The sequence below is a fragment of the Sus scrofa genome, chromosome 12 (assembly GCF_000003025.6).
Source record: "Sus scrofa isolate TJ Tabasco breed Duroc chromosome 12, Sscrofa11.1, whole genome shotgun sequence".
NCBI classification, from domain to species: domain Eukaryota; kingdom Metazoa; phylum Chordata; class Mammalia; order Artiodactyla; family Suidae; genus Sus; species Sus scrofa.
The window spans coordinates 41,958,212-41,984,804 of NC_010454.4; the positions used below are offsets into that span (position 1 = coordinate 41,958,212).

The 26,593-nt window shown below is 49.0% G+C and overlaps 1 protein-coding gene across 1 annotated transcript in view; it reads left to right on the forward strand.

Annotated features, from left to right (window-relative positions):
• The window catches only part of ASIC2 (acid sensing ion channel subunit 2), a 305,011-nt gene that overhangs the window by 231,225 nt on the left and 47,193 nt on the right, over positions 1-26,593 (forward strand). Inside the window, 1 exon segment of the mRNA XM_021067438.1 lies at positions 3,188-3,315. Coding sequence (XP_020923097.1) covers positions 3,188-3,315 — 128 coding nt within the window.

Sequence of the window (26,593 nt, forward strand, 5' to 3'; positions counted from 1 at the left end):
AAAAAACTCCCCTTCGAACCCTAATGCAGTCTGGGTAGCCTTGGGCAGCTCTCGCTAAGGTGGGCATGCCTGGCTGTCTGCTTTGCCCATTACTCATGGCACTTCTGACACGACGGCTTCATTTCTCATTTCTCCCTGTAACCACGGGTACCTCCCCCCAGCCTGGCTTACTGGGTCTCAGGTTTCTTAAGCTCACTTACAAAGCAGTCGCACAGCTCCAGGTAGCTCTGGAAGGCACGTTTTGGCTTCTCTCCCTCTGCAGCTCATCGAACGAGCTTTCGGTTCACCCAAGTACGAGCATCCCTGAATCCCAGCATCACTGTGCGTTCACTGCGTTCCCCCTTCTCCCCCCTCCCCTGGCCAAGCCTGTTCTTCGGGGTCCTCGGCCTCTCCTCAAGCCCTCTCTGGGGCAGACCTTAGAAAACACAGCCCCGAAAGCTGGCTACTCAACCCTCCTCTTCCCACCCATCCTCCTCTCCCGCAGCCCCCTCCCCCTTGTACCTGTGGGCCAGGCCCTGGGCTGGGTCATGGACCCAGAAATGAGCTGGAATGAGCAAGAAGCGCGCTCTTGTCTTGAGGCACCCACCGAGTGTGGGAAAGACTGACCCCAAACCACGGAGGGGCCGGAGTCCAGATGGAGCCTTGGGGTAAAGATGGCGGGAGAGCTGAGTCTGGTGGAAGCAAGTGGAAGGGGTTGGGAGGCTGCCTGGAATTCTCTCCTGCTCCTTGAAGAGGTAGATGAAAGGATTCCTGGCCTAAACCGCACGGCAGCCACTGGACTCCTCATCCCGGTTGTGAAAGTCCTGCCTATCTGTCCCGCTGGTTCCTGTCCGCCTGGCAACCCTTTCCTGAACCCCCGACCTTGGACCCCCCCCACCCTGCCTTGGTCCCTGGACGCCAGGCTGTCCTGGGTCCTGTGCATTCCCGTGCCTGGCCCTTGCCCATCCGTCCTCGTCTATCTCTTCTCTGCCAGCTTTAGAGTGTGTCCCCCAAATCTCCCCATGCTATGGCCCCAGTGCTGACACCCCCCCATCTTCCTGACTGCCAATCTCACGTCCCTCCCCCCATGTCCCCCGCATTTGCCCATCCTGTCCCCGTTCTTCACCTCCAGCACCTTCCTTGACCTAGATTCTAGGTTGGCTTTGCCCATTAATAAATAAGTGAGGGTTTGAGTTACAAACCTCTCACCTGTACATTCCACAGGCCTTCCCTGGGTGCCTGCTAGATGCCCAGCCCTGTGCAGGGTCTCTGAAATCCACAGAGAAAGCTCGGGACTTGGCCTCACGATGCTCCAGCCTGGTGGAAAAGGCAGGGAGATAAAGGATTATGACATGGCATGGCAGAGGCTTTATCAGGCACAGGTGACGAATACAACCAGGAAGGAGGTGCTGCTCTGGGCGGGGCTGGGGGCTGCATCTTCAGTGATGAGCAGAGAGATGGTCGAGTGGACCAAGTAGAAAGATGTTCTAGACAGAAGGAGATGCCTGTGCCTCCGTGCAGAGCAGGCATCAGCAGCATCCGGTGCAGTGGTCCTGGTGGGTGAGACCACGTGGTACCAGAAAGCAGAGGGCTGCCCAGAGCAAGCAAGGAAGGGAGGTGGGTTAAGGAGACTGGGCTCCTTATACGTTACTCGGGTTTGCATTTTGTTTTTGTTGTCGTTGTTTATTTGTTTTCTCATTTTTTAAAGTTGTGTTGAAGTCAAGTTGATTTACAAGGTAGTGATCATTTCTGCTGCACAACACGGGACGCAGGTATCCATGGACACACGTCCATTCGCTCTCAGATTCTTTCCCACATAGATTATCACAGAATATTGGGTAGCGTTCTCTGTGCTATCCAGCAGGTCCCTGTTGGCCAATTATTCCATACACCTCAGTGTGCATCTCCCAATCCCGACCCCCAGTCCATCCCCCAGCCCCACTCCCCTTTGGTAACCATACGTTTTTCAAAGTTGATGAGTCTGCTTCTATTCTGCAAGTAAGTTTGTTTTTTTTGATTCTACATGTAAGTGATATCATATGATGTTTGTCTTTCGCTGACTAACTTCACTTAGTATGGTAATTTCTAGGCCCATCCGTGTTGCTGCAAATGGTATTTTTCATTCTTTTTTATGCCTGAGTAATATTCCATTGTATATGTGCCACGTCTTTATCCATTCCTCTGTCAGTGTTGCTTCCATGAGGTTTGCATTTGGGACAGCCCGTTCTTCAAGCTGTCTGCAAAGAGAAAGACAGAGAAGGAGACCCAGGATAGGCTGATCTAGCCCATAAGTGTACCCCGCCCCCTCCCCAGTTTTGAGAGCCCACACATGGGATGGGCCAGGGTCTGCCGTCGCATCCTTTTCTGCCACCCCTCCCACCCCTCGCTGCCGGGGGCCATTTCTTCTGCCAAAGAGAGAAAGGCGAGGAGCTGCTTTTCCAGCTGCCGAGCTCCTGCAGCTCCAAAGGACTTCCAGGCAAGCCCTGTGTTTTCAGGTCACCTGCTGTATCATCATGTTTTCCTTCTCCTGAGCTCCTCGCCGCAGCTCACGGCCCAGCAGAGAAGTTAGTAAATAGAAGAGGAGTTGGACTCACTTCATAATCTCATTCTGTGGTTTTGGAGACCAACGCAAGGACTTGGCTTAGCTGACTGGAGTGAGTTTCTGATTGCTGCAGGAACAGATTGCCACCAACTTGGTGGCATCACACAGCACAAATGTATTCCCTTACCGTTCTGGAAGCCAGAGCTCAAAAATGGGTTTCGAGGTGTCAGCAGGGCTGCCCTCCTTCTAGAGGCTCTCGGGGAAGATCCACTCCCTTGCCTTTTCTAGCTTCTGGATGCTACCGACAGGCCTCGGCATGTAGTCCCTTCCTCCCTCTTCAAAGCCAGCGGCATCGCATTTTCCCATCTCTCTGACTCTGATCCTCCTGCCTCCCTTTGGTAGGGACCCTCGTGATCACAGTGGATACCTGGGTACCTGAGGGCGGTCTCCCACCCCCAGATCCTTAGTTACATGGGCAGCGCCCCTTTCGCCCGTGTCGGGTAACATAGGCACTCCTGCCAGGAATCAGGATGCGCACATCTCTGGAGGCCGTCATCCTGCCCTCTGCGGAGGCCTGTCCCGCATCCCTTTGAGCTTTTCCATCCCAGGACCCCACGAGCATCTGCCGTCACTGACCCGTGGCTCTGTCCGTCTTTGTTCTTTCAGAGGAAACGACGTTTGAAGCAGGCGTGAAGGTTCAGATCCACAGTCAGTCTGAGCCGCCTTTCATCCAAGAGCTGGGCTTTGGGGTGGCGCCAGGGTTCCAGACTTTCGTGGCCACACAGGAGCAGAGGGTAAGTCCCCTGGGCTCTCTGAACCCATGGTCCTCAGCCTCTCCCGGCGCCTGCCTCGTGAGGAAGAGCAATAGGATTTCCACTCCGGGAAGCCTCTCAGTCCACCCAGGAGGCTGGAGCAGGGCTGGTCTCAGTCAAGAGACTCAGCCTGAAAGTGGAGAAAGGTACCAGCTTAACCTCCATAAGCCACTTCTCCTCTATTGCCTGTTGGTTCCTGAAACGAGGTGTGAAAGACGCCCAGCTTATTTTCTTTTTCATGAATTGCTTGGTGGTTTGTTTTTTTGCTGGAACTCTGGGGGGAAAAAATCTTTATGAGGGCGGGGTGGGAAGACAGTGCGTGCTAAGGGAACCTGTTAGCCAGAGTTTGGTACGTTTCATCACTTGTGTTAATACGGTGCAAAGTGGCTGTGCGAAGGGACAGGCACAGGGCACCACAGAGTTCAGGTGGAAAGAAGCCTCCTCCCGCTTCGTCCACTCTCTGATTTAACACCAGGGGAGGGGTCCTCCCAGCCCGCCAGGACGGCTGTGCCAACGCCACGTGTTGGTGGAGTGAAGACAGGCACAGATGTGACCTTTGCAGCTTCTCAGTGGGGATGAGGTCTCAAAGCAGGACTGTAGAGACAGGGGGTTGCCTCTCTTATCCCCTGGTCTGCCTGGAATAAAAGCTGGAGAGACCGTGACTCTGAGTGGACGCTAAACCAGGTCACCCAAGACAATTTGCTCTGGGTGGCCTGGAGCTCAGAGGGAGGGCATGAGTGACAGGGAGCCCAGCTCCAGGCGGTGGGGGTGGGAGAATCCGGAGGGCGGTGCAGGAGTGGTCTGCAAAACGATGCGAAGTTGGCAACGTAGGAGCTCAGCTTGTTTTTAAAATTTGGCCCAAATCATCTTTTGTCTGGTACTGATCTCAGCTCCTTAGCCATTGCACTGGAAACTGGCTTTAAATCTCTAAGTGAGGAGTTCCCGTTGTGGCTCAGCGGGTTAAGAACCTGACATAGTGCTGGGGGAAGGGGGAGGGAATGGGATGGATTGGGAGTCTGGGGTTAACAGATGTAAACTATTGCATTTGGAGTGAGTGGACAATGGGAACCTGCCGTATAGCACAGGGAACTATATCTGATTACTTGTGATGGATCAGGATGGAGGATAATGTGAGAAAAAGAATGTATGTGTGTGTAACTGGGTCACTTTGCTGCATAGCAGATATTGGCAGAACATTGTAAACCAACTATTAAAAAAAAAAAAACCCAACGTAGTAGCCATGAGGACACATGTTTGATCCCTGGTCTTACTCTGTGGGTTAAGGACCTGGCGTTGCTGAAAGCTGTGGCGTAGGTTGCTCAGTGTTGCTGTGGCTGTGCCATAGGCTGGCAGCTGCAGCTCTGATTTGACCCCTAGCCTGCAGCCCTAAAACAAAAAAAGAAAAAAAAAATCTCTAAGCAAGCAGTATTTTTGAGTCTCTGGGAAAGCATTTCTGGGCCTCACGAACTATTCCCTGTACTTGACACCCGGGCCATTGCCAAAGGCCAAGGTCAACCTCCACTGGAACACATAGTGAGGGGAGAGGGGGATGGCGACTTTGCGGCCCGGGTAGAGGAGGCTGGGAGGTTGCCCCAGAGATCGAGGCAGGCTGTGTGGGCAGAAGTGGAGTGTGCCAGAGTGTGCAAGCTGGGAGCCTCGTGGTGCAACCAGAAAACATCATCCTTCAGAACAGAGGCGGGGAGGACCCGAAGCAGACAGCAGGGAGCCAAGTTCAGGGCTGAGAATTTGAGTCAGGAAGAGTCAGAACAGAGACTAACAGGTCAAGGTATGCAAAGAGTCTGGAGCCCAAGCTATTAGCCTGGCGTAATAGCCAGCCTGCGAATACCATCAGAGATAAACTAAGCGGTTCGCTAGTTAAAGCATTAAGGGCAGATTCATCAGTGATATACCACTGCGGTGGGGAACAGGGTTCAGTGTGAACGGAACTCAACTTCAGTGTGTGTGGAAGGCACGTGGCGTTTCAAAGGGAAAATGAGGGGTCAAGGTCAGGGAAGAGAGGGTGCTTGAGCAGAATCTGGGAGATGAAAAAAAAAATGCAGGAAGGTAGGGAGTTAGTCCTTGAGTCCACCCGAGTTTGTTCATAGGACCCCATCACCGTTAGGCTCTTCCTCCTGCAGAGACAGGGTGACGGGTGTTGGCAGGAACCAACCAACAGAAAGTTCTTTGGGCAGCCTCGAGTTCTTTAAGGGGGCTGGGGGTCACCCCAGGGATTTGGCGTTGAGCTGGTAGAAACCGTATGAGTTTGGTCCAAGCCTTTAGAGGTCATGGTTGAGGGCGGGTGGAGAAGAGGACGCGGAGGAGTCCAGCCAAGGAGATAATCGTGGTCAATCCTCACGTCTGGGTGTGATGCGAATCAACCCGCCTCCCTTCAGGGAGCTGGGCACGGGTTAGACTCAGTGTGCCCATCCGTTCCTTCACTCATGAAAGGTGAATTTGGGGCTAGTTGTGCAAGGCAAGTCGGACTCTGTAGGGTGCTGACTGTAACTGCCACATGGGTCTCGAATGATGCACCTGTGGTGACCTCTCCTGTGTCTGCATTGCTGCTGTCACACAGAGGACGTGAACAGCCTTCCTTGAAACCTACCAGGTCCCCACCTCGCCCCTGGCAGTGGTTGGAAGAAGGATGCTGCTCTCTGTGGGCTGCCGTGTCATCGGTCTGTGTCGTCGGAGTTCCATGCTCTCCCATCCTCACTGCCTCTCTCTTAGTGACACCCAAGGAATTTCTGGACCGGGTGGGAAGCTGGAGCTGATGCGTCTCAGAACCCTTAAGTCTCTTTCTCTTCCCCACGTGAAACCGAGGGACTCCCTGTGGCGACAGGGAACAGAATATATTCCTAGCTTCAGAAGACAAATTCGTTGTTAGCTTTGAAGTCGATGTTCAGAAAAGCAGCTTCATTCGTATTAGCATCGCTATGGGTTATTATAACTAATGGTAAGATATTTGGTTAAACATTTTACAGTCTTCAAAGCATTTCTGCGCCATCTCATTGCATCATTCCGTTCATATTAATAGAGAAATACAAAAACACATCCCGGAGCGAAATCTAATAATACATTATGTTTACATGTATATAAAAGAGCATATTCATAGGATATAAGACTCAAAGGAAATAAGGCAAAATACCCACGGTGGGAGAATTATGAATGATTTCTTTTTTCTGGGCTCGCCGCGTGTTTTATGACGGGGCTTGGTTTTATGTATTTGTCGAGGAAATATTTGTTGAACACCTACTATGAGCAAGGAGGTGGGGATACAGGGATGGTCAACACGGATCTACCATCTGTCCTCTCAGAGCCTGCGAGTTAGTGGTTTCTTTCACAAAGAAAGAACTAATCATTAACTAATATTAAGCCGAGTATAATTTGGAGATTGGCCCCCATTTGTATGTTCTCGCTCTGCCATCAGTACTAACCTGTCCAGCTGCCCCTAGTTCTCAAATGTTGATTCTAGGATGCATTTTTTTTTCCACGTTTTGACATTTCTGAAATTGGGGCTTGTTTCCCCATCAACCTCATCTCTGTTACAAGTGGCAGTGCTTGGAGTTCCTGTAGTGGCTCATCGGGTTAAGGACCTGACTAGTATCCATGAGGATCTGGGTTCGATCCCTGGCCTCATTCAGTGGGTTGAGGATCCAGTGCTCCCATGAGCGGCAGTGTAGGTCGCAGATGTGGCTCAGATCTGGCGTTGCTGTGGCCGTGGTGTAGGTTGGCAGCTGCAGCTCCAATTCCACCTCTAGCCCGGGAACTTCCATATGCCGCGGATGTGGCCCTTAAAAAAAAAAAAAAAAAAAAAAAAAAAACTTCCTTAAACTACCTTGCCCATTCTTCTTGGTAGGACTAAGAATGAATCAGGAGACCCTGAGCAGTTAGTTGGTCTCCAGCCTCATTGTTCAGAAGGTTTTCTAGAAAACAGGGCCCTGGGTTTATATTGGAGGGTCTCAGTGATACCTTGGGGAGCGATACCAAGGTCACCCAGGGGTTGGCCGTCACTGCCGGGAGGCGTATCTTTCTCACCAAGACACCTGCCACTACCCGTTTGGAGCCATTGAGAATGAGAAGGGTTCCAGTCCCACAACCTAAACTCTGTGTTGTGTCCTTACTTGGGCTGCACTGAGAAGCTGCCCACTAGCCATTTGGGGGCTGTGAAGACCCAGGGCAGACACGAATGGGTCCTGCCGGCCCCAGTTAGGTCGCTGTGTGAGCACAGTTGGCTCCTGCAGAAGCCTAAGCCTTTGCCTTTTGGCCACATCTCCAGCATTTGGAGGGAATCCTACCCGTGGCTCACAGCGAGAACGAGCATCCCCCACTCTACCCCTAATTCAAAAGGCCCAGATGTGGGGTGGGGTGCCCGCCAACTGCTTTTAACAGCTCCTCTCAAGCTTCCAAGGACAACTTCCTAAGTTGACGTTCAAAAGAGGAGACTCATTTGTCAATCTGACAGCCCAGATCCGCGGCCCTTGATATGCTCTGTGGGCCCCATTAGAAAGGGAGACTTGCCCCGTTGTGCTTTTCAAGGCAGGGGAGAGAATTTGTTGCACATGCCTCGTGCAGCTTCCAAAATTGTCAAAGCCAGAGCCGCACAAACATGGCAGCCTCCACTTCTGCTCCAGAAGCGCCAGGGAGCCACCAGAGGGCGGGAGAGCCTGCCAGGTGGCCAGTCTTCCCTCACCAACAGGGAATAGTGTTTCCCATAAATAGATGAAAATAAGAATCAATTAATCATTGACGAGCTTGGCTACTTCAGCGCTCATTGCCGCTCAGCCTCTAAGGGAGCCGTATCTTCAGATCCCCCAGATGGTTTTGCCAAGAGTCAGGTTTTCACCCTTTTTTTCCCTCCCCAGCGAGAGTTTGTTTTTATCCATGTGGAGGCGATGACAGGGGGTGGAGGAGGGAGGAGAGGGGTCCTTCAAAGAAGTCATTCTTGGCTGGGATGAGCCAATGTGCTCAGCTCTGTTGGGGGAAACCCAAAATGGATCCACATAAAACACACTCAAGTCTTAGAAGGAAATTAAATCCCTCCATCCTGCCTCCTCTCTGCCTGGCTGTTCCTCCCGCTCCTTCCCTTCCCAAGAGTCTCCAAAGAGGTCTCTAGACCTGCTTCTCTCTACTTCCTCACCTCCCTTTCCCAGCCCACCTCCAGCATCCCACTGAAACCCTTCTCCATCAAGGACACCCAGGAAGTCTTTGTGGCCAAACCCCATCTCTGTCGGTGAGGACTCTCTGCACTCCATCCCACCCAGTTTCTCAGCAGCACCGGAACGCTTGGCCTCGCCACCCCCTGCCCCCGAAACACTCTGCTCCCAGCTCTGGTCTGGTTTCCTTCTCGCCGCTTTGCCCGCTCCACCGGCTCATCTTTATAAGCAGTTCGTTCTCTGTTCACCCCTGAGACGAAGGGCGCCTGGGACGCTGGTTTTGACTTGTCCACCTCCGCAGTCTCCTTGAACGAGCGTGCCCTTCGCCCGGACTTTTCAGATCGCTACCCCCAGCCCAGATGTCTTTCCTGAGCCCCAGATGTAGCCAGCCAGGTGCAGTCGAATGCGTCCCTGTGGGCATCTCAAACACAACAGTCTAAATGGAACTCACCCTCCACCGCACACCTCCACCCCCAAACTGCTGCTCCCCCTAGATCCTCCAACCCTGTAAATGGCCTCAGGACACATACACATTCTCTGGATGGTGACCCTGTGCCTCACTTCCTCATCCATAAAATGGGGCTAATGACAGGTCCTGTTTCAGAGGGAACTAGAGGACTAGGTGAATTATGCGTGCTCAGAACAGTTCGGGCATACAGCAAGTGCTCAATAGGTGCTTCCACCCCGACGTGACTTTAATTTAGTCCTTTATGGTTCCTCTCCTGCTTTGCAGGTCTCCCTGTGGCTCGCTCACCTTGTCCCTCTCCAGTCCATTCTCTGCCTCAACACGATCTTCCTGAAAAACAGATCTGAGCATCTCCCTCCCTCGTTTCCTCGAGGATAAAGCCCAGGAGCCTCTTCACAGCCCTTTCTGTTCCGATCCCTACCTACCTTTTGGCAGCATCTCTCTCTCTCTCCTCCCCCGGCCTCCCACGCGGAGCCCCGAGTCTCCTAACTGTGCGCAGTTATTCCCAAGCATCCCATGCTCTCTCCTCGCTCTCCCGCAGCCAGCAACACCCTTCCCACCCTCTCTTTACTTCATTTGTATGTGTCCTTTGAGACTCGGCGCTCATGTTCCCTCCCCCAGAAAGCCACCCTGGAGGATTCCGTGTGAATCGCCAGCATAAAATTCACACGTTATAATCATCTGTTTACTTATCTCTCTCCGCGCCAGATTGTGAGTTCTTTGCGACTCGGACTCTATCTTATTTCCGTTCTTTGTATTTCGGCATTTGAGACGGAGCCTGACATCACAGAAGATGCTTGATAGACTGTATTGAATACATGAATAAATGAATGCATGAAAGAGACACGCAGAGAGCCTACTTCATCATCTCGGTCTCCGGCTTGATGCCCATTAGTATCTTTCCCAACCTCGAGAATAAAATGCAAGTGCCGCATCCCGGCTCCAGCTCCTCCTACCTTCTCCAGCAGCGCCCCCGCCCAGGTCCACGCACTGCCCTCTACACGGGCCATGAGCCTCCCTGCCCCATTCCTTGAGCTTCCTGCTGACTCATTCATTTATGGAGTATCTACAATGTGCCATGAGGGATACAGCGAAAGACAGGACTAAGCTGGTTCTTCTCAGTTTACAGTCTAGCGGGAGCAGCAGAAAATCAATCACAGATTAAGAGCTGTATGTGTCTGTGTCGTCTGCCCCCCGTATGTTGTTAAGGAGAACGATGCGGTCTTAGTCGTTCTCAGATGGAGGGATGGATGGATGGAATGTTGTAGAATGATCTCTGAAGGCTACCTTCATTCATTTACCATCCATTTAAGCTCTGCTTCGCCTTCAGAGATGATGTCACTGAATTCAAGTCTTTAGCACTAAGAACATAAAATTTACACATTATAATCATCTGTGTACTTATCTCTTCTTACTGAGTGCTTAGGGGGAAAGGTGATACGTGCACAGTGGTACTAACTGATATGGCAGCGCCAGTCTGGGTCCAAAGTCTAGACCCTTGGTGGTACCCACTGTCACGAGCATCCACCAGGGCAGAACTCGCTTCTCCAGGATCCTCTCTGCACTGCCTCTGACATCAGAAGCCGGTTGCTTATCTCTCAATGGCTTATTTCCTCCTCAGACCCAGCAGAGGAAAGGCAGCCTACTGTCTGCTGACTCCCCCACTTCATCTTCCTCAGGAGACAATAAATGATGACAACCTTTGGTTGCATCCTGACACCCAGTATCCCATTCTCTCTTGAGTCATGAGCAGCCTCTGAACTCTGAGTGCGGTGGCCTTGGTTAAGCATGGTTGTTTTGGTGTGGGTTTTGGTTTTATAAGGGGGGGGGGACAAAACCTGGAGAGGAGACCTCCGTACGCAGGCTGAAAGCTTTTTCTTGCCTCCTGGAAAGGTAGAAGATAGTCACACACAGATCTTTTAGAAATAGCAGCCAAGGAGTTCCCATCGTGGCGCAGTGGTTAACGAATCCGACTAGGAACCATGAGGTTGCGGGTTCTGTCCCTGCCCTTGCTCAGTGGGTTAACGATCCAGCGTTGCCGTGAGCTGTGGTGTAGGTTGCAGACGCAGCTCAGATCCCGCATTGCTGTGGCTCTGGCGTAGGCCGGTGGCTGCAGCTCCAATTGGACCCCTAGCCTGGGAACCTCCATATGCTGCGGCCCAAAGAAATAGCAAAAAGACAAAAAAAAAAAAAAAAAAAAAGAAAGAAAAGAAAGGAAAGGAAAAGAAATAGCAGCCAGAATGAATGAATGAATGAAGTGGTCCTGCTGATAGCCACACTCTTAGGAAGGACACGGGGAAGGGGGCTGGGAAAGGGATCTCCTTCCTACTTCTTCCCTCCTCCTTCACTCGTGACAACAACGGTTACCCTCCGGAGATGGAGAAATCTTTGTGCTTGTTTACGTGGTGACAAGCAGGCTGGAGAGCCCCTCGAATCACTCACTGTGGGCGAGTAAATCTCAGTGATAACCTGTTAGTCTAGCCCCAAAGCAGCTCTGGTTTCTTACCTATTGAGACTCTCATCTTTTTGCTTTGGAAACATTTTCATGACAGTCTGCTGGCTGGGAGTATAAATTTCCCTAAATAACCCGAGTTCTTTGCATGTCTTGCTCCGTGGAGGAGGGTATGCTCTCTGAAGGCAAGGACGCCGAGCAACTAGCACAGAGCCTAACGCTGTCGATCAAAGAATGAGTTATTAATTAATTACGGAGTGGATCAGTATTGGTGAATGCATGGCTCCCAACCCTGCAGCCCAGAGTATTGTGGAACAACAACAACAAAAAAATCATTCTAAGTTAGTGAGTGTCGTCACTCCCCAGTTTATCTGCCTTATGTTTTAAGACAGCACTCTCAGGAGTTCCCTGGTGGGCCTGGTGGTTAAGGATCCAGTGTTGTCGCTGCTATGGTGTGGGTTCTATCCCTGGTCCAGGAATGACTGCATACCTCAGGCGCAGCCAAAAAATTACATAAATAAAGATAGCACTGCCAGTCATTTGATACAAATTAGGTGACAAAGGCTAGGAAGATGGCATTTGGCCAAGAAGACTATAAAAGGAACAAGCAGAAGGGAAGCGGGACTCCAGAAAAGAGGCCACCCATCTCTGGAGAAGGCAGACGAGACAGCTGTTGTGGGCGTGGAAACTGGTAGAGCCCTTGGGTAGCTAGGTGGGCGGGGACTCGGCAGCATCCATTCAAATAAAAAAGCACACCTCCGCTTCGATGGAGCAACTTCCCTTCTTGGAATCTGCCCTAAAGTCTCCTTACCCAGGTCCCGCAGGGAGCACGGACGGAGATCTTTTACGCAGCACTGTTTGGAAGAGCAAACCTTTAGAAACAATTTCAATGTTCAGCAAGTAGAGAATGATTCCATCAAGGAGGGCCAATGCCTCACGTTCCCCTGCCCCCTGCAGCAGTTAAAATGGGTGAGGAAGCCCTGGTGGTCCCTTAGGGGACATTTCCAAGACATGATGGTAAGTGAAAAAAGCAAGTCAGAACGATATATGCAGTGTGGTCTCATTTGTGTTCAGAACACCCCCACGCTAAACTAAACCTTGTCTTTATAAATGCACATGTATGCATGGTAGCACGCAGAAAAATTCCGGAGAATTTTAAATTCTGGAGAATGTAAAAAATACTGACAGCTGCTCAGAGGAAAAGAACCGAAGTGAATGTGCAAGATTCTTCGCTTTTTCTGGATCTTTGGAATATCCAGCATGCACTAGTGTATTCACGTATTAATTGTGCCCTTTTTAAAACGTGCATCATGCAGCTATTTACAAATATGTTTTCTCGTTTGGACCCAGCATCGAACAGACAAGCTCACATCCAGGGGTGGGGGTGCTGCTCCCTCCAGCCAAGGGCAGGCCGCCACGCCAGGCTGGTCCTGCGACACCTTCCCCAGCAGGCATCCTCCTCCAGCCCCTGGTTCTGCTCCTGGCACAGGCAGAGGCCACAGGGAAAGGCTCTAAAGTATTTCTTCCAGGAAGAGCAATTTGTGTACAGATTGTTGCCTGGTTTTGAAGTTAAAAAAAAAAAAAAGTGCCCATCAGAGTTCCTGCTGTGGCTCAGTGGGTTAAAGCCCCAATGTTGTCTCTGTAAGGGTGCTGTTTCACCTCTCTGGCCTCTCTCAGTGGCTTAAGGATCTGGAGTCGCTGCAAGCTGTGGCACAGGTCGAAGATGTGGCTTGGATCCCACGTTGCTGTGGCTGTGGCGTGGGCCAGCAGCTGCAGCTGCGATTCAGCCCCCAGCTGGGGCCGAAGGGCACAGTTCTCAAAGATTGAAAACCACAGTGCCTGGGATCCTGCTGGTCCTTCATCCACGTGGGATGGGTTTAATTAGCCCATAGGCTGGACAGGATTGAATTCGATTAGATGGACAGCTCTCCTTATCCAGTCCATAGCCCCTAAAATGACACTCTCCTCTCCCCTGCCTCAACTGGGCATCACAGGGATGTCCCCACTCTCAGTTTTTGTCCCCACTCTGAGCTTGACATCTTCTCTCTGCCTCACCATGAGGGCTACAGGTCCCATAATTACAGGTCCTTCCCACTCATCTGTCTCTAGGACTGAGACCCAGGCCTGGGGGTGTCCCCGCGCCCGCCCCAGTGCTCAGTACACAATGAGGGCTCATCAATGCGTATTGAACTGAACTCAGCCCCCCAAACCTGTACGAAAAGTTGTTAACAAATCCGACTAGGAACCATGAGATTGCTGGTTCGATCCCTGGCCTTGCTCAGTGGGTTAAGGATCCGGCATTCCTGTGACCTGTGGTGTAGGTCGCAGACGCGGCTCCGATCCCGCGTTGTTGTGGCTGTGGCGTAGGCCAGCAGCTACAGCTCCAATTGGACCCCTAGCCTGGGAACCTCCATATGCCTCGGGTGCGGCCCTAGAAAAAAAAGACAAAAAGGCAAAAAAAAAAAGAAAAGGCCTGGGGAGAGCCAGCAGCAGGAGCAGACCCGGCCAGGGTAGGGGTGCTCCAGCCAGAGCAGTCAGGCTGCTCGTGAGGTCAAGCCCCAGAACCACTATTGGAAGCAGCTGCTCCTGTGACCCAAAGGGTAAAGGATGACGGGGACACTCTGGTGCTTGGTGATGGCTGATGGAGGAGAGGTGGCTGAACTCGGCCACTTTGGGAGCCTCAGTGATAAAAGAGCACAAGCAGGTCCTCCCACCTCTCAGAGGGGACACAGCCACATAGGAGGCATCACTCTGCGGAAAAGACTTTCAAGGAATCAGAATTGGTATTTATTGAGTCCAGAACCTTTCTAAATGCATCATCCCCACCACCTCAGGTGTGCCTCTCAAATCTAAGAAGGTAGAAATGATTGGAAACCATTTCACAGAAAATAACACTGGAGCACAGAGAAGTTAAGACACTTGCCAAAGACACACAGCCAGGAAGTGGTACAAGCTTGGAATCAGGATCAGCATGACACCAGAGCCTGGAACACTACCCATTTAGAAATACCACCTTCGGGAGTTCCCGTCGTGGCTCAGTGTAAACAAATCTGACTGCTATGCATGAGGACACAGGTTCAATCCCTGGCCTCGATCAGTGTGTTAAGGATCCAATATTGCCGTGAGCTGTGGTATAGGTCGCAGATGTAGCTCGGATTTGGCATTGCTGTGGCTATAGCATAGGCCAGAGGCTACAGCACTGGTTCAACCCCTAGCCTGGGAACCTCCATATGCTGTGGGTGCAGCCCTAAAAAAAAAAAAAAAAAGGAAAAGAGAAAAAGTGGCCCTGGAGTGTTCTGCTTTATTCTGTCTGGGAGAACAGGACAGGCTCTGAGGAACTCAGAGAGAGAGGAACTCAGACATGGAATAAGGCCTCCCCCTCCCTGCACAGGTGTTATGCAAAGCCCCAGGTGTAGGGGAAGGAAGGTCAGCTCAGGAAAAGGAACTTACTAGAAGGTCTGGGGAAAGGGGAAGGTACGACACAGATATGAATTCAGCACAGGCACCATGACTCCAAAAAGGAGAGAGAGGAGGCAGGGCCAACACAGACTCGAAAAAGAGCCAACGGCAGCGGCCACAGGTCCTGTGGGCCAGCAAGATCTTACAGCCGTGTGTGTACAAGAATTGGCAGGGAGGACAGACAACTAGGAAGAAATAACCCATAGAACCCCACTTGGAGGAAGGCGTGGTTAGGCTCTGGCCTCTCTCCTTGCTGTTTGCTCCCTGTGTGCTGTTAGGACTTTGCGGGGTGCAAGGAGCAGATCTCCTCGGAGGGTAAACAAGGAAAAAGGGCCATGGTTGCTGAAGGCTGCAGAAGGGCTGCCCGAGAGCCCCGAGGACACAGCGCATGGCCTCTGGAACCCAAACCAGGGAGCTGCCCTCTTCTTACTCCATATGATCGTGTGTCTCCCTTGCTTTGTCTTGCCCTCTCTCCTTTCTGCCCCTCCCCTCCCCTTCCTCCCCTTCCCCCCCCTCCCCCCCCCTCCCCCAGTTCATCCCTCCTTATCACTCTTTCTCTCTCCTTTCGGAGGCCACACGGGACATCCTTGCGTCTCTCCATCCGCGCTCGCTGTCTTTCTGTGGGCGGGCTTCCTAACCCCACTCACACTTCACACATGGCTTTGCCTCTTCATAATCTCTGCTTGCCCAAGCCCATGGTTGTCTCTGAGAAGGGCTTTGGGTGGGCAGGTTCCCACCATCGTCTCTATCCAGTGCATTCTCTGGACTTGGATTTTGTTCTGTCGTTTCATCCGCCCCTATCACTTCCCCTGAGCATCTCCTCTTGCCTGGAGATGGCCTTGGCGTCAGTGGTAGCGTTCCATCGCAGTTCACTGAGTCGAGCTGCCCTAGTGGACACCATCATTCTTTGCTCTTAGACCCGTAGGACCCGGGGGGTGACAGTGGTTGTGAGTGAGCACTGCGGGCCAGCCACTTTCTCCGGCTGCTCATCATGACGCCTTGCCTTGCGCTTCCCTATGCCCATCTCACAGATAGGGAAACTGAGGCTTAGTAACGCAGAGAGTTGTGGAGAGCACCTCTCCGCGACTGAGATACCAAACCCAGACCTTTCAGCTTCCAAAGCCTGTGCGCCTTCCCTCAGCCTGTGCCAAGCTCACAGGCCACCAAGGGAGCCAGGCCTCGACAACGTGGGGGGCAGAATCCCTGGCCACCAAGAGGAACTGGGACCCGCAATTAAGAAGAAGCCATTTGGAGCTCTACATCTCTCTCTGATGCCACCTTCTCTTTGCCTGTGATCCATGTTGCTGGACTCACAAGCTTTTAAGAAGCCACTCCATGATGACAACCCACTTCCCGATGGGTAGCACACATCGCTCTTATCATGGCTGTTCCCCCAGGCTCACCCGTTTCTTCAATTGGTCCTAGGGAAAGGAGGAGGTGACACTTGAAATTTTCCAAGGAAACACACTCCCGTCTTGTCCACACACCATGGCAACCGTCACAAACACAGGCTTGAGGGTACTGTACGTGCCATGCATTGAGGCAGCATGAGGGGCCCGCCTGGGACTATATTCACTGTGGCGCTGCTTTCCGTGTGTTTCCTACCAGCAAATGGGATTATTCATCCTCTCCCTAGCGGGGAGATGCGTGTGTCATTAAGCAGGAATGAAGGCTGAGCTCCCTGCCTGCTGCCTCGCAGGGAGAGAGGAAGCAACAGATGCAGCCCCAGAGTGGAGAACAGAGGCCCTGGTCATAAACCTGACTCTGCCATTCACCTTCTAGGTAGCTATGGGCAGGCCCCTCACTACACCTCTTTGAGCCTCAGACTCTCTACCTGTCCAATGGGCTACTAATGCCCGTTTATCTCACTTGGCTCTTGAGAGAATCAGGTTTGGTGATAACTATGCCAGTACTTCAGTTGGGAAGGGGCCCCATCAGTCTCTTCTGCATGGAGAGGCGATGACCGTGAGTCAGGCACACCTGTTTCAAATCTGCTGTTTACTTGGGGAAAGCAGTTAAGCCCTGGTATTCCCACTGTGGCACAACAGGATCGGTGGCGTCTCTGTAGTGCCAGGATGCAGGTTTGATCCCCGGCCCAGCACAGTGGGTTAAAGGATCCAGCGTTGCCGCAGCTGTGGTGTAAGTTGCAACTGCCGCTGAGATCCGATCCCTGGCCCGGGAATTCCATGTGACCCAGGGCAACCACAAAAGAAAAAATAATAGTGGTAGAGTGAGCCTGGTGTTGAGATGTGGTAACAGAGTAGGTTTATTCTCCCACCTAAAACAACCAAAAACAACTACAGCAAGAAAGATGACGTATATGAAACGACAGTTTTCGAGAGTTCTGAATACTAGACAACAAAGAGCAATCAGTGATCCCAGAGAGCGGGAGGCAGAAATGTTGAGTCCAATGCCTGCCCCCAGCTTACATCCTTCAGAGAGTGTCCAGGCCACAGTGCCTGCAAGGGGAGCCCCAGCAGAGCCTCATGGGTGCCCTGAATAAGGACATATTACTGAGGGTCCAGAAAGACCAAGGCAGCTAGAGTTCACAGGACAGAACATCAGAGAAGAGAGGACAGTACAGAGAGGATGCCGAGGAGCCATAGCAGGTCCCACTTCCGAATTCAGGCTCCTGATTGGGCTCTGTATGTGAGAAAACTACCCAAGGCCAGGGAAAGAATGACCCACCAGGGTTAGCGGGAGCCGTGCCTATCACTCACACAGAGCTGGGGATGGTGCCAGTTCCTACCCACCAACCTGGAAACCCTCATAATCCTGAGACTTGGGGAAAGGTATCCACAAGGGTCTTGCATCAGTCGTGGGGACTAATTAGTCCCAGACGAAAAGCTACTCCGCTTCCACCTTACAAATCCCAAGGGAAACCCAAAAAGGTCAGACTATCATCAAGGAACTTAAATGTGTCTCAGAACAAAGCTCGAGAAAAGTTAAAGGATTACAAAAGTATCTGACACAAAAATTTCACCATGTCTGGCATCCAATCAAATATTACCAGACACAAAGAAGCATGAAGCTATGATTTATAATGGAAAAAATGATCAATCCATTGAAACCAACCCAGAACTAACACATGTGAAAAATAGCCAATGAGGTCATTAGAGTAGTTATAACTAAATTCCACATGTTTAAGACTTGTGGTTGCCAAGAGGGAGGGGGAGGGACTGGAAATTGGGGGTTAATAGATGCCACCTATTGCCTTTGGAATGGATAAGCAATGGAATCCTGCTGTATAGCACTGGGAACTATGTCTGGTCACTTGTAATGGAGCATGATAATGTGAGAAAAAATAATGTATACATGTATGTGTGACTGGGTCACTTTGCTGTGCAGTAGAAAATCGACAGAACACTGTAAATCAGCTATAATGGAAAAAATAAAAATCATCATATATTTTTAAAACAGATACACGCACCCCAATGTTCATTGCAGCACTGTTTACGAGAGCCAAGACATGGAAGCATCCTAAATGTCCACTGACAGGTGAATGAATAAAGAAGATGTGTAATATATGTACAATGGAATATTATTCGGCCATAAAAAGGATTAAATAATATCATTTGCAGCAACAAAAAAATAAGCAAATAATAAATAAATTCCATACATTCAAAGTATGGCCATGGAATATATTTTTTTAAAGACCCAAATTGAGCTTCTAGAAATAAAAACTGCAATGTCTGAGATGAAGAATACACTGAAGGGGACTAACAGCAAGTTAGTTCAAGTAATATTATGTGAGAAAAAGAGTAGTTAACTTGAAGAAATAGTAATTAAATACAGAGAAAATTCTTTAAATTTTTAAATGAAGAGTGTCTTTTTTTTTTTTTAATGAAGAGCCATAGGGCAATGTCAAGTTGCCTAACATGTTTATCTGGAGAATTTCTAAGAAAGGGGAAGGGCAGAAAAAAATATTTGAGGAAATGATGGCCAAAACCTTTCCAAATTTGATGAAAACTCGAAGTCCAGAGATCTGAAAAGCTCAATGAACCCCAGTCTCAAGAAATCTACACCAAAATTGCTCAAAATCAGGAATAAAACCCTTTGAAGCAGCCAGAGAGAAATAACTCATGAACATACAGAGAAACAACGAAAAGAATGGCTATAGATTTTTCATCAGAAACAAAGCAAGTAAGAGGACAGTGAATCGATATCTTTCAAGTCCTGAAAGATGGAAAACCGTCAATCTGATATCATATACCCACTGAAACTATCTTCCAAAAATAAAGGCTTTTTCACACATGTAAAAGCTGAAGACCCAACAGATCCGTGTCCCACCAGATCCATCGCCCGCAGATCTGTATTCCGAAAGATACTAAAGAAAGTCCTTTAGGCAAAAGGAAGATGATGGCAAATGAAAACATGGATTCACATAAAAGGAATGAACAAACAATACTACACTGGTCAAAATAGAAGATATTTTTTATTGTTTCAGTGAGTTTAAAAGATAACTGACTGCTTAAATAATAACGATGTATTGGGACATTTATAATGTATGTATAAGTAAAAAGAATGCCAGCAATAGCATAAAAGCCAAGAGAGGGAAAATGGGAGATGACTATTAAAAGATTTTTCTATGATACATGAAGTGCTATAATATCACTTGAAGCTAAATAGGGATTTTTAAAGATGCGCACTGTAAGTCAAAGACATACACGATAACCCCTAGAGCAACCACTAAAATATCAAAACAAAGTTATCGCTAATAACCCAACAAAAGATATTTAACAATCACGAAAATAAATACTCACCCAGTCGACTAAAAGGCAGCCAGGAGGGGAAGGGGAGCAGAGGGACAAACGGGACCAACAGAACACATGTAGCAAGTTGGTAGACGTGACTCTATCACATGACGTGAAAATGGTTTAAGCATCGCAATTAAAAGGTAGATTGTGGAACTGAATAAAAAAGCCAGTCCCAACTATATTCTGATTATCAAAAACAAAGCGAAAACAAAACTCTGTATGTTAACCATAAAAATGCAAATAGTTAAAAGGACAAAAACATATACCAGGCCTGCGGTAATCACAAGTTGGGGAGTTCCCGTCGTGGCGCAGTGGTTAACGAATCCGACTAGGAACCATGAGGTTGCGGGTTCGGTCCCTGCCCTTGCTCAGTGGGTTAACGATCCGGCGTTGCCGTGAGCTGTGGTGTAGGTTGCAGACGCGGCTCGGATCCCGAGTTGCTGTGGCTCTGGCGTAGGCCGGTGGCTACAGCTCCGATTCAACCCCTAGCCTGGGAACCTCCATATGCCACAGGAGTGGCCCAAGAAATAGCAACAATATCAACAACAACAACAACAAAAAAAAAAAAAAAAAAAAAAAAAAAAGTTGGAAGGTTTTACAAATATCAGACAAAGTAGATTTCAGAACCAGTGGTATCGGCAGGGATAAAGAAGGTCATTTCACATGATGAAGGGTCACGTCGTTAAGAAGACATAGCAATCCTAAACATTCATGCACCTGATAGCAAAGCTTCAAAAACACATAAAGCAAAAACGGATAGAACTGCAAAGAAAAGTAGCCAAACCCACAATCATAATTGAAGATTTCAAACCTCCTCTCTGGTAACTGATAGGGGATTTCCCATCACGGTGCAGCGGAAACAAATCGACCAGGAACCATGAGGCTTCGGAATCAATCCCTGGCCTCGCTCGGTGGGGTAAGGATCCGGCGTTGCCATGAGATGTGGTGTATGTCACAGATGTGGCTTGGATCTGGCGTCACTGTGGCTCTGGTGTAGGCTAGTAGCTGTAGCTCCGATTGGACCCCTAGCCTGGGAACCTCCATATGCCACAGGTGTGGCCCTAAAAAGCAAAAAAAAAAAAAAAAAAAAAAACCCTGATAGAACAAGTAGACAGAAAACCAGCAAGAATGTAGAATATTTGAACAACACTATCAACCAAGCTGACTTCATGGGCATTTATACAGCAGTCCCTGCAACAATAGCGAAATACACATTCTTTTCAGGTACACGCAGAACATTTGCCAAGATCAACAATATTCTGGGCCATAAAACAAATTTCAATAAAGTTAAAAGGATTCAAGTCAAATAAAGTATGTTCTCTGATTACAATGGAATTAAATTAGAAACCAGTAACAGAAAGGTAGCTGGAAAATCCCCAAATATTTAGAAGCTAAATAACAGTTCTCAATAATCCATAAGTGAAAGAAGAAATCAAAAGGAAATTAGAAAGGATTTTGAAATGAATAAAAATGAAAGCCTATTGTACAGAAATTTGTGGCTGCCGCTAGAGCAGTCCTAAAAAGGGAAATTTATGGAATTGAACATCCATATTAGAAAAAGAGGAAAGTCTCAAATCAATGACCTCAGCTTCCACATTAAGAAACTAGAAATAGAAGAGCAAATTAAACCAAAAGTCAGCACAATGAAGGAAATAATTAAGACCAGAACAGAAATCAATGAAATATTAAAATAGAGAAAAACGATGAAGCCAGAAGATTTTTTTTGAGAAGATTAATAAAATTGATAAACTCTAGCCAGAATGATCAGGGAAAAAAAAAAAAAGAGTGGGAATAAACATAAGCGATCAATATCAGCAGGAGAGAGGTGACATCAGTACAGAATCCATAGAAGAAGGGTTATAAGAGAAAATGATTCATAACTTCATGCCAATAAATTCAAAACTCGGGACTTGGGGCTGGGTTGCGATGGTTCAAATTTGCAATCTCTTTCTGAAGCCTCTAGGGGTGACCAACCATCCTGGTCCAGAACTGAGAGGTCTCCTGGGATGTGGGAGTTTTGATGCTAAAATTGGAATGGCTGGTCACCACAGGCCTGCGTCCTCCGGGTCCTGCTCCTCTCCCCCGAGTCCAATCGCTCAGAAGCCACCCAAGTCTACCAGGCTTGACTTTGTCCTTGTGCCCTCTGGGTTGTCTGAGTGGGTAAGGATCTCTGCTTGACCTTTCTCTCCATGGTGGTCCCACAGGTCAGAGGCAGGGTCTAGCCCAGGCACTGCAGGCCGCAAATGCACCGAATTTATCCTCCCCTTGCTTTGGGAGAGGTGGCCAGGGTCTCCGAAACACCTCTGGAGGCAGCATTAACAAATGACTCCCGGAGTTCCCATCGTGGCACAGCAGAAACGAATCCAACCAGGAACCATGAGGTTGTGGGTTCAATCCCTGGCCTCGCTCAGCCAGTTAAGGATCTAGCGTTGCTGCGAGCTGTGAGACGTGGCTTGGATCTGGCGTGGCTGTGGCTGGGGCGCAGGCCAGCGGCTACAGCTCCAATTAGACCCCTAGCCTGGGAACCTCCATATGTCCTGGGTGCGGCCCTAAAAAGACCAAAAAAAATAGTGACTCCCAGGAAGTTCCTGTTGTGGCTCAGCAGATTGAGGACCCGACTAGTATCCATGAGGATGTGGGTTCGATGATCCCTGGCCTCGCTCAGTGGGTTAAGGATCTGGCATTGCCACAGGCATTGCTGTGGCTATGGCTGCAGCATAGGCAGGCAGCTGCAAATCTGATCTGACCCCTAGCCTGGGAACTTCCACATGCCGCAGGTTCGACCCTAAAAAAGGAAAGAAAAAAAAAAAATGACTCCCAGCAGCCAGGGCTGGAAGTGGTTTTGAAGGTCTAAGTCCTAGCCTGGCCCACAGCCATCCTCCGCCTCTCTAACCATTAACGCTAAGGATTCACTTCTTTTCTTTTTAAATGTCTCTGTGTTTCTGCCTCTCCCTACCCTAATGGGAGTTCCCGCGCATTCGAGACAACGGATGGAGAAAAAGTCAGACTTCACAGGCATCCCTGAGCCTGGCCCCGCCCTCACTCAGGCACCCTCCATAGGGTGTCCCTGCTGTCTAAAGAGTCAAGTACAGTTTCATGGAGCCAAAGTTCAAGGCCTCCCACCATCGCAGTTCCCACTTCAGGAGATGCTCTGGCAAAGAGCGCTGCTCGCTGCAGGTTCCTGACTCTGAACTTTCTTCTGCTCTATTTCCACTTCTCAGAATTCCATCTCTTCTCGCTCTTCATGTACAAATCCCACACTTCTTTTCCTGCTCACCTCAAATGCCATCTCCTCCAGGAAACCACCTCAGATGCCCACAGCTGGAGGGGCGGTCTTTTCTTCTGAATCAGCTTTGTCTGTGGCTCTTGGCACTTTCTGCTCAGCATCAGAGCTATTCACACACACAAGTTCCCTTGACTTCTGGATTCTAATTCTTCCTTGACAGCAAGCTCCCCATCTTCTAAATCTTACTACCCGGCCGTGAGCTGACCCCATCCCTTAGCCGCCAGAACTCTCTATTTTAGCCGTCCTAAATAGCTTGTCAGTCCCCCACAGGGCTGTACTTGCTCAGGGAAGATTCTGGGCTTTTACCCGTGCTGTTCCCACCCTCCATCATTCTCTTCCTCCAGGTCCACTTGAAAACCTATCCGTCATTTTACACCCCGAATTTACTTCCCCAAGTCACCAGGCTTCCACCTGTTGCCAAGGGGTCATGTATTATTCTGTACTATCCCATCTCCTGGCATCCCTGTCCCTTCACTATACTGGGGGTACCTGTAGGGCATATGCCTTACATTTATATTCCTGATGCCCATCTTTATATCCCTGCCCCACCACGAAGTATGCAGCAAATGTTTGTTGATTGAATGATTGAGCATCAACACTCTAAGTCATAGTTCCCTGATGAACAGGCAGCTCACCACCTCAAAAAGCCTGTGCTGATTTACTTCATCCTGAACTAAAAGCTGATTAACATCGCTGTGTGACTTTAGGAAAGTCACTTTCCCTCGACACTTTGGATCTTAAGTCGTTCACCTATAATATGAAGGGTTTGGATTTGATGGAAAAAGAGGAACCTGCCAAGTTTCCCCTTTTCTGATCCTGGTTCAGTGACACTGAGTTTTAGCCTAAATCTTGATATTCATTTGCCTATTCTCTTCAAGTGATCCATGAGACTATCCTTCACCCTCCAGCCCAAGCCCAGCACCAGGCTGGGTTCCCCCAAAGCCCTACTGAACACCTACTGATTAAGTATTCGGCCTCTCAGGGGTCCAGGGTCTTGCCACCAGCAAGCAGGGTAAGAACCCCAAAATAAAGGTACCATAGGATCCAGCAATCCCACTTCTAGGCATCTAACCAGAGAAAACCATAAGTCAAAAAGATACATGCATCCCAGTGTTCATTGCAGCACTATTTACAATAGCCAAGACAAGAAAGCGACCTAAATGTCCACTGACAGATGAATGGATAAAGATGTGGTATATTTATACAATGGAATATCACTCAGCTTATCCAAAAGAATGAAATAATGCCATTTGCAGCAACATGAATGGACCTAGAAATTACCATACTAAGTAAGCCAGAGAAAGACAAATATCATATGATATCACTAATACGTGGAATCTTTAAAAAATGATACAAATGAACTCATATATAAAACAGAAACAGACTCACAGACATAGAAAACAAACTTTTGGTTACCAAGGGGGGAAAAGGGGTGGGAGGGATAAATTAGGAGCTGGGGATTAACATATACATACTACTATATATAAAATAGATAACAGGGAGTTCCCATCTTGGCTCAGTGGTAACAAACCCGACTAGTATCTATGAGGACTCGGGTTCGATCCCTGGCCTCACTCAGTGGGTTAAGGATCTGGTGTTGCCATCAGCTGTGGTATAGGTTGCAGATGCAGCTTGGATCTGGCGTTGCTGTGGCCGTGGTGTAGGCCAGCAGCTGCAGCTCCAATTTCGTCGCTAGCCTGGGAGATCCCATGTGCCATGGGTGCAGCCCTGGGAAGACAAAAAAAATTTTAAATTAAAAATTAAATAAAATAGATCATAAACAAGGACCTACTGTAGAGTCCTTGCTACTCAATAAAATGCTACTCAATATTTTGTAATAACCTATAAAGGAAAAGAATGCAAATATATATATATAAGTATAACTGAATCACTGTGCTATACACCTGAACTAACACAATGTTATAAATCAACTCTACTTCAATCAAAAGAAAAAAAGAGTCACACACCATACATGCCAGAGCTAAGGGCACCACATCGGACAAGCCATGCCCTCCCCCAGGTGACAGCTGGGTATGTTCCAAGTCCTTCTTTCTAACCCTCCTCACTCACTAATATGTCCCCATCTCCAGACGCTCTTTACTGCCACCGCACAGCAAAGACATGGCCTGAGAGAGAAGGACATCGGCTCCCACCGTGGGGGCCAACTGGCAGGAGGTGGGTTCACATGACCCCAGAGGAAATTCCGCTTCGGAAGATGTCCCGGGGCTCCCGCGTGCTGGGGCAAGAGCTGGTGGAAGACAGCCTTCCAGTTGCCGGGTGGGAGGTGGTTTGATGTGTTGCATTAGCGACCCACTGGCCTGAGACGGACTGCCCGCTCTGCCCTCACCAGCCGTGGCATCTTAAACAAGGGCCTTAGTTGCTCAGTCTCATCTGTCCAAGTGGAATGCAAAGCATTTCAATTTCAAAGGGCTGTTGTGAGGGGTCCATGGGACAAACCATCGGATGTATAGGGGTTTTGTTTTTTTTTTTTTTCATTTTACTCCACTTTTATTCTTTCAAATGCGTAGCTCCGTTTTTCTCCAATTCCCGTTCTCTCTCCTCAGCCTATTAGGTCACGTGAGGCTGATGGTAATGACACAGATGCCATTCTCGTGCTGGAATTTCTTGCACATGGTGGGCCCTTCATACATGTCCATTGGACGGATGAATAAAGATGTAGTCATACCTGGAAGATAAGGATGGACATTGCCCCCATCCTCCTCCAGGTATCATTTGAGTAATAATAATTCATTCGGTTGTTTTCAATTGCTATAGAGCCCCTAATAAGTGGCATTAATTTTAGTAAATGAATTTAACCCCCGAACCACCCTGTCCACTCGGTGTGATGTGTCCTCATGTTCCATCTGAGGAAACTGATCATGGGAGGATTTATCCACAGACCTTATAAGGGACAGGGCTCTGGTTCAAATCCACTGTGCAAAGGATGTATCATCTTTCCATTTCAGAAGTTATGTGCATGCCTCTTCTTGGACTTGGAAAAGAAAAATGGCAAGCATGAAAGTTTAACCACCAGAAGACATCTTGAGTTTAATATCTTGGAATATCTGTTCAGATTCTTCTGTGTGTGTATAGATTTCGTGCATTTGTTTTTTGGTTGGTGGGGGAGGGGGTTAAAGCCATAATCATATGATAGAAGCAGGTGTGTATCCTGGTTAAGAGCTCATTGAAAGCATTTTCTCCTTACCTTTGCTCCGTCATGTTAACGGCTGCGTAATACTTCTATCAGATGCCCTCACCCCTGAATTTATTTATCCTCCCTCTATTGTTAACCTGGAATTGCTTTATCTGCTTTTGCTATTGTAAACAATACGCTGCCTGCTGTCTTTGTAGACGGAGCTTCTCAGGCTAATTTTAATTCTTTCTTTTAGGCTAGTTTCTAGAAGAATGAGATTCCTGGGTCAAGGGAAATGAGCATTTGTAAGGCTCTTGAAAAATCCAGTGCCTTGTGTTTTCTCAAAGGTTTTCATGTTAAAAGGGGGGGGGGGGGAGGAGCGGCTGAGGACCAAAGAAAGATATAGATGGTTACCGGACGGCTGACAGCCAGACAAGAAAAAACAGGGCCTGCCAGCTATAAAGCTTTATCACAGACTGAGCCGTGTCAAAGAGAAGCAAGAGCAAAAAGCCAAGAGCTGTTTTCTTATTTCTCGGGAAGGGGAAAAACATATA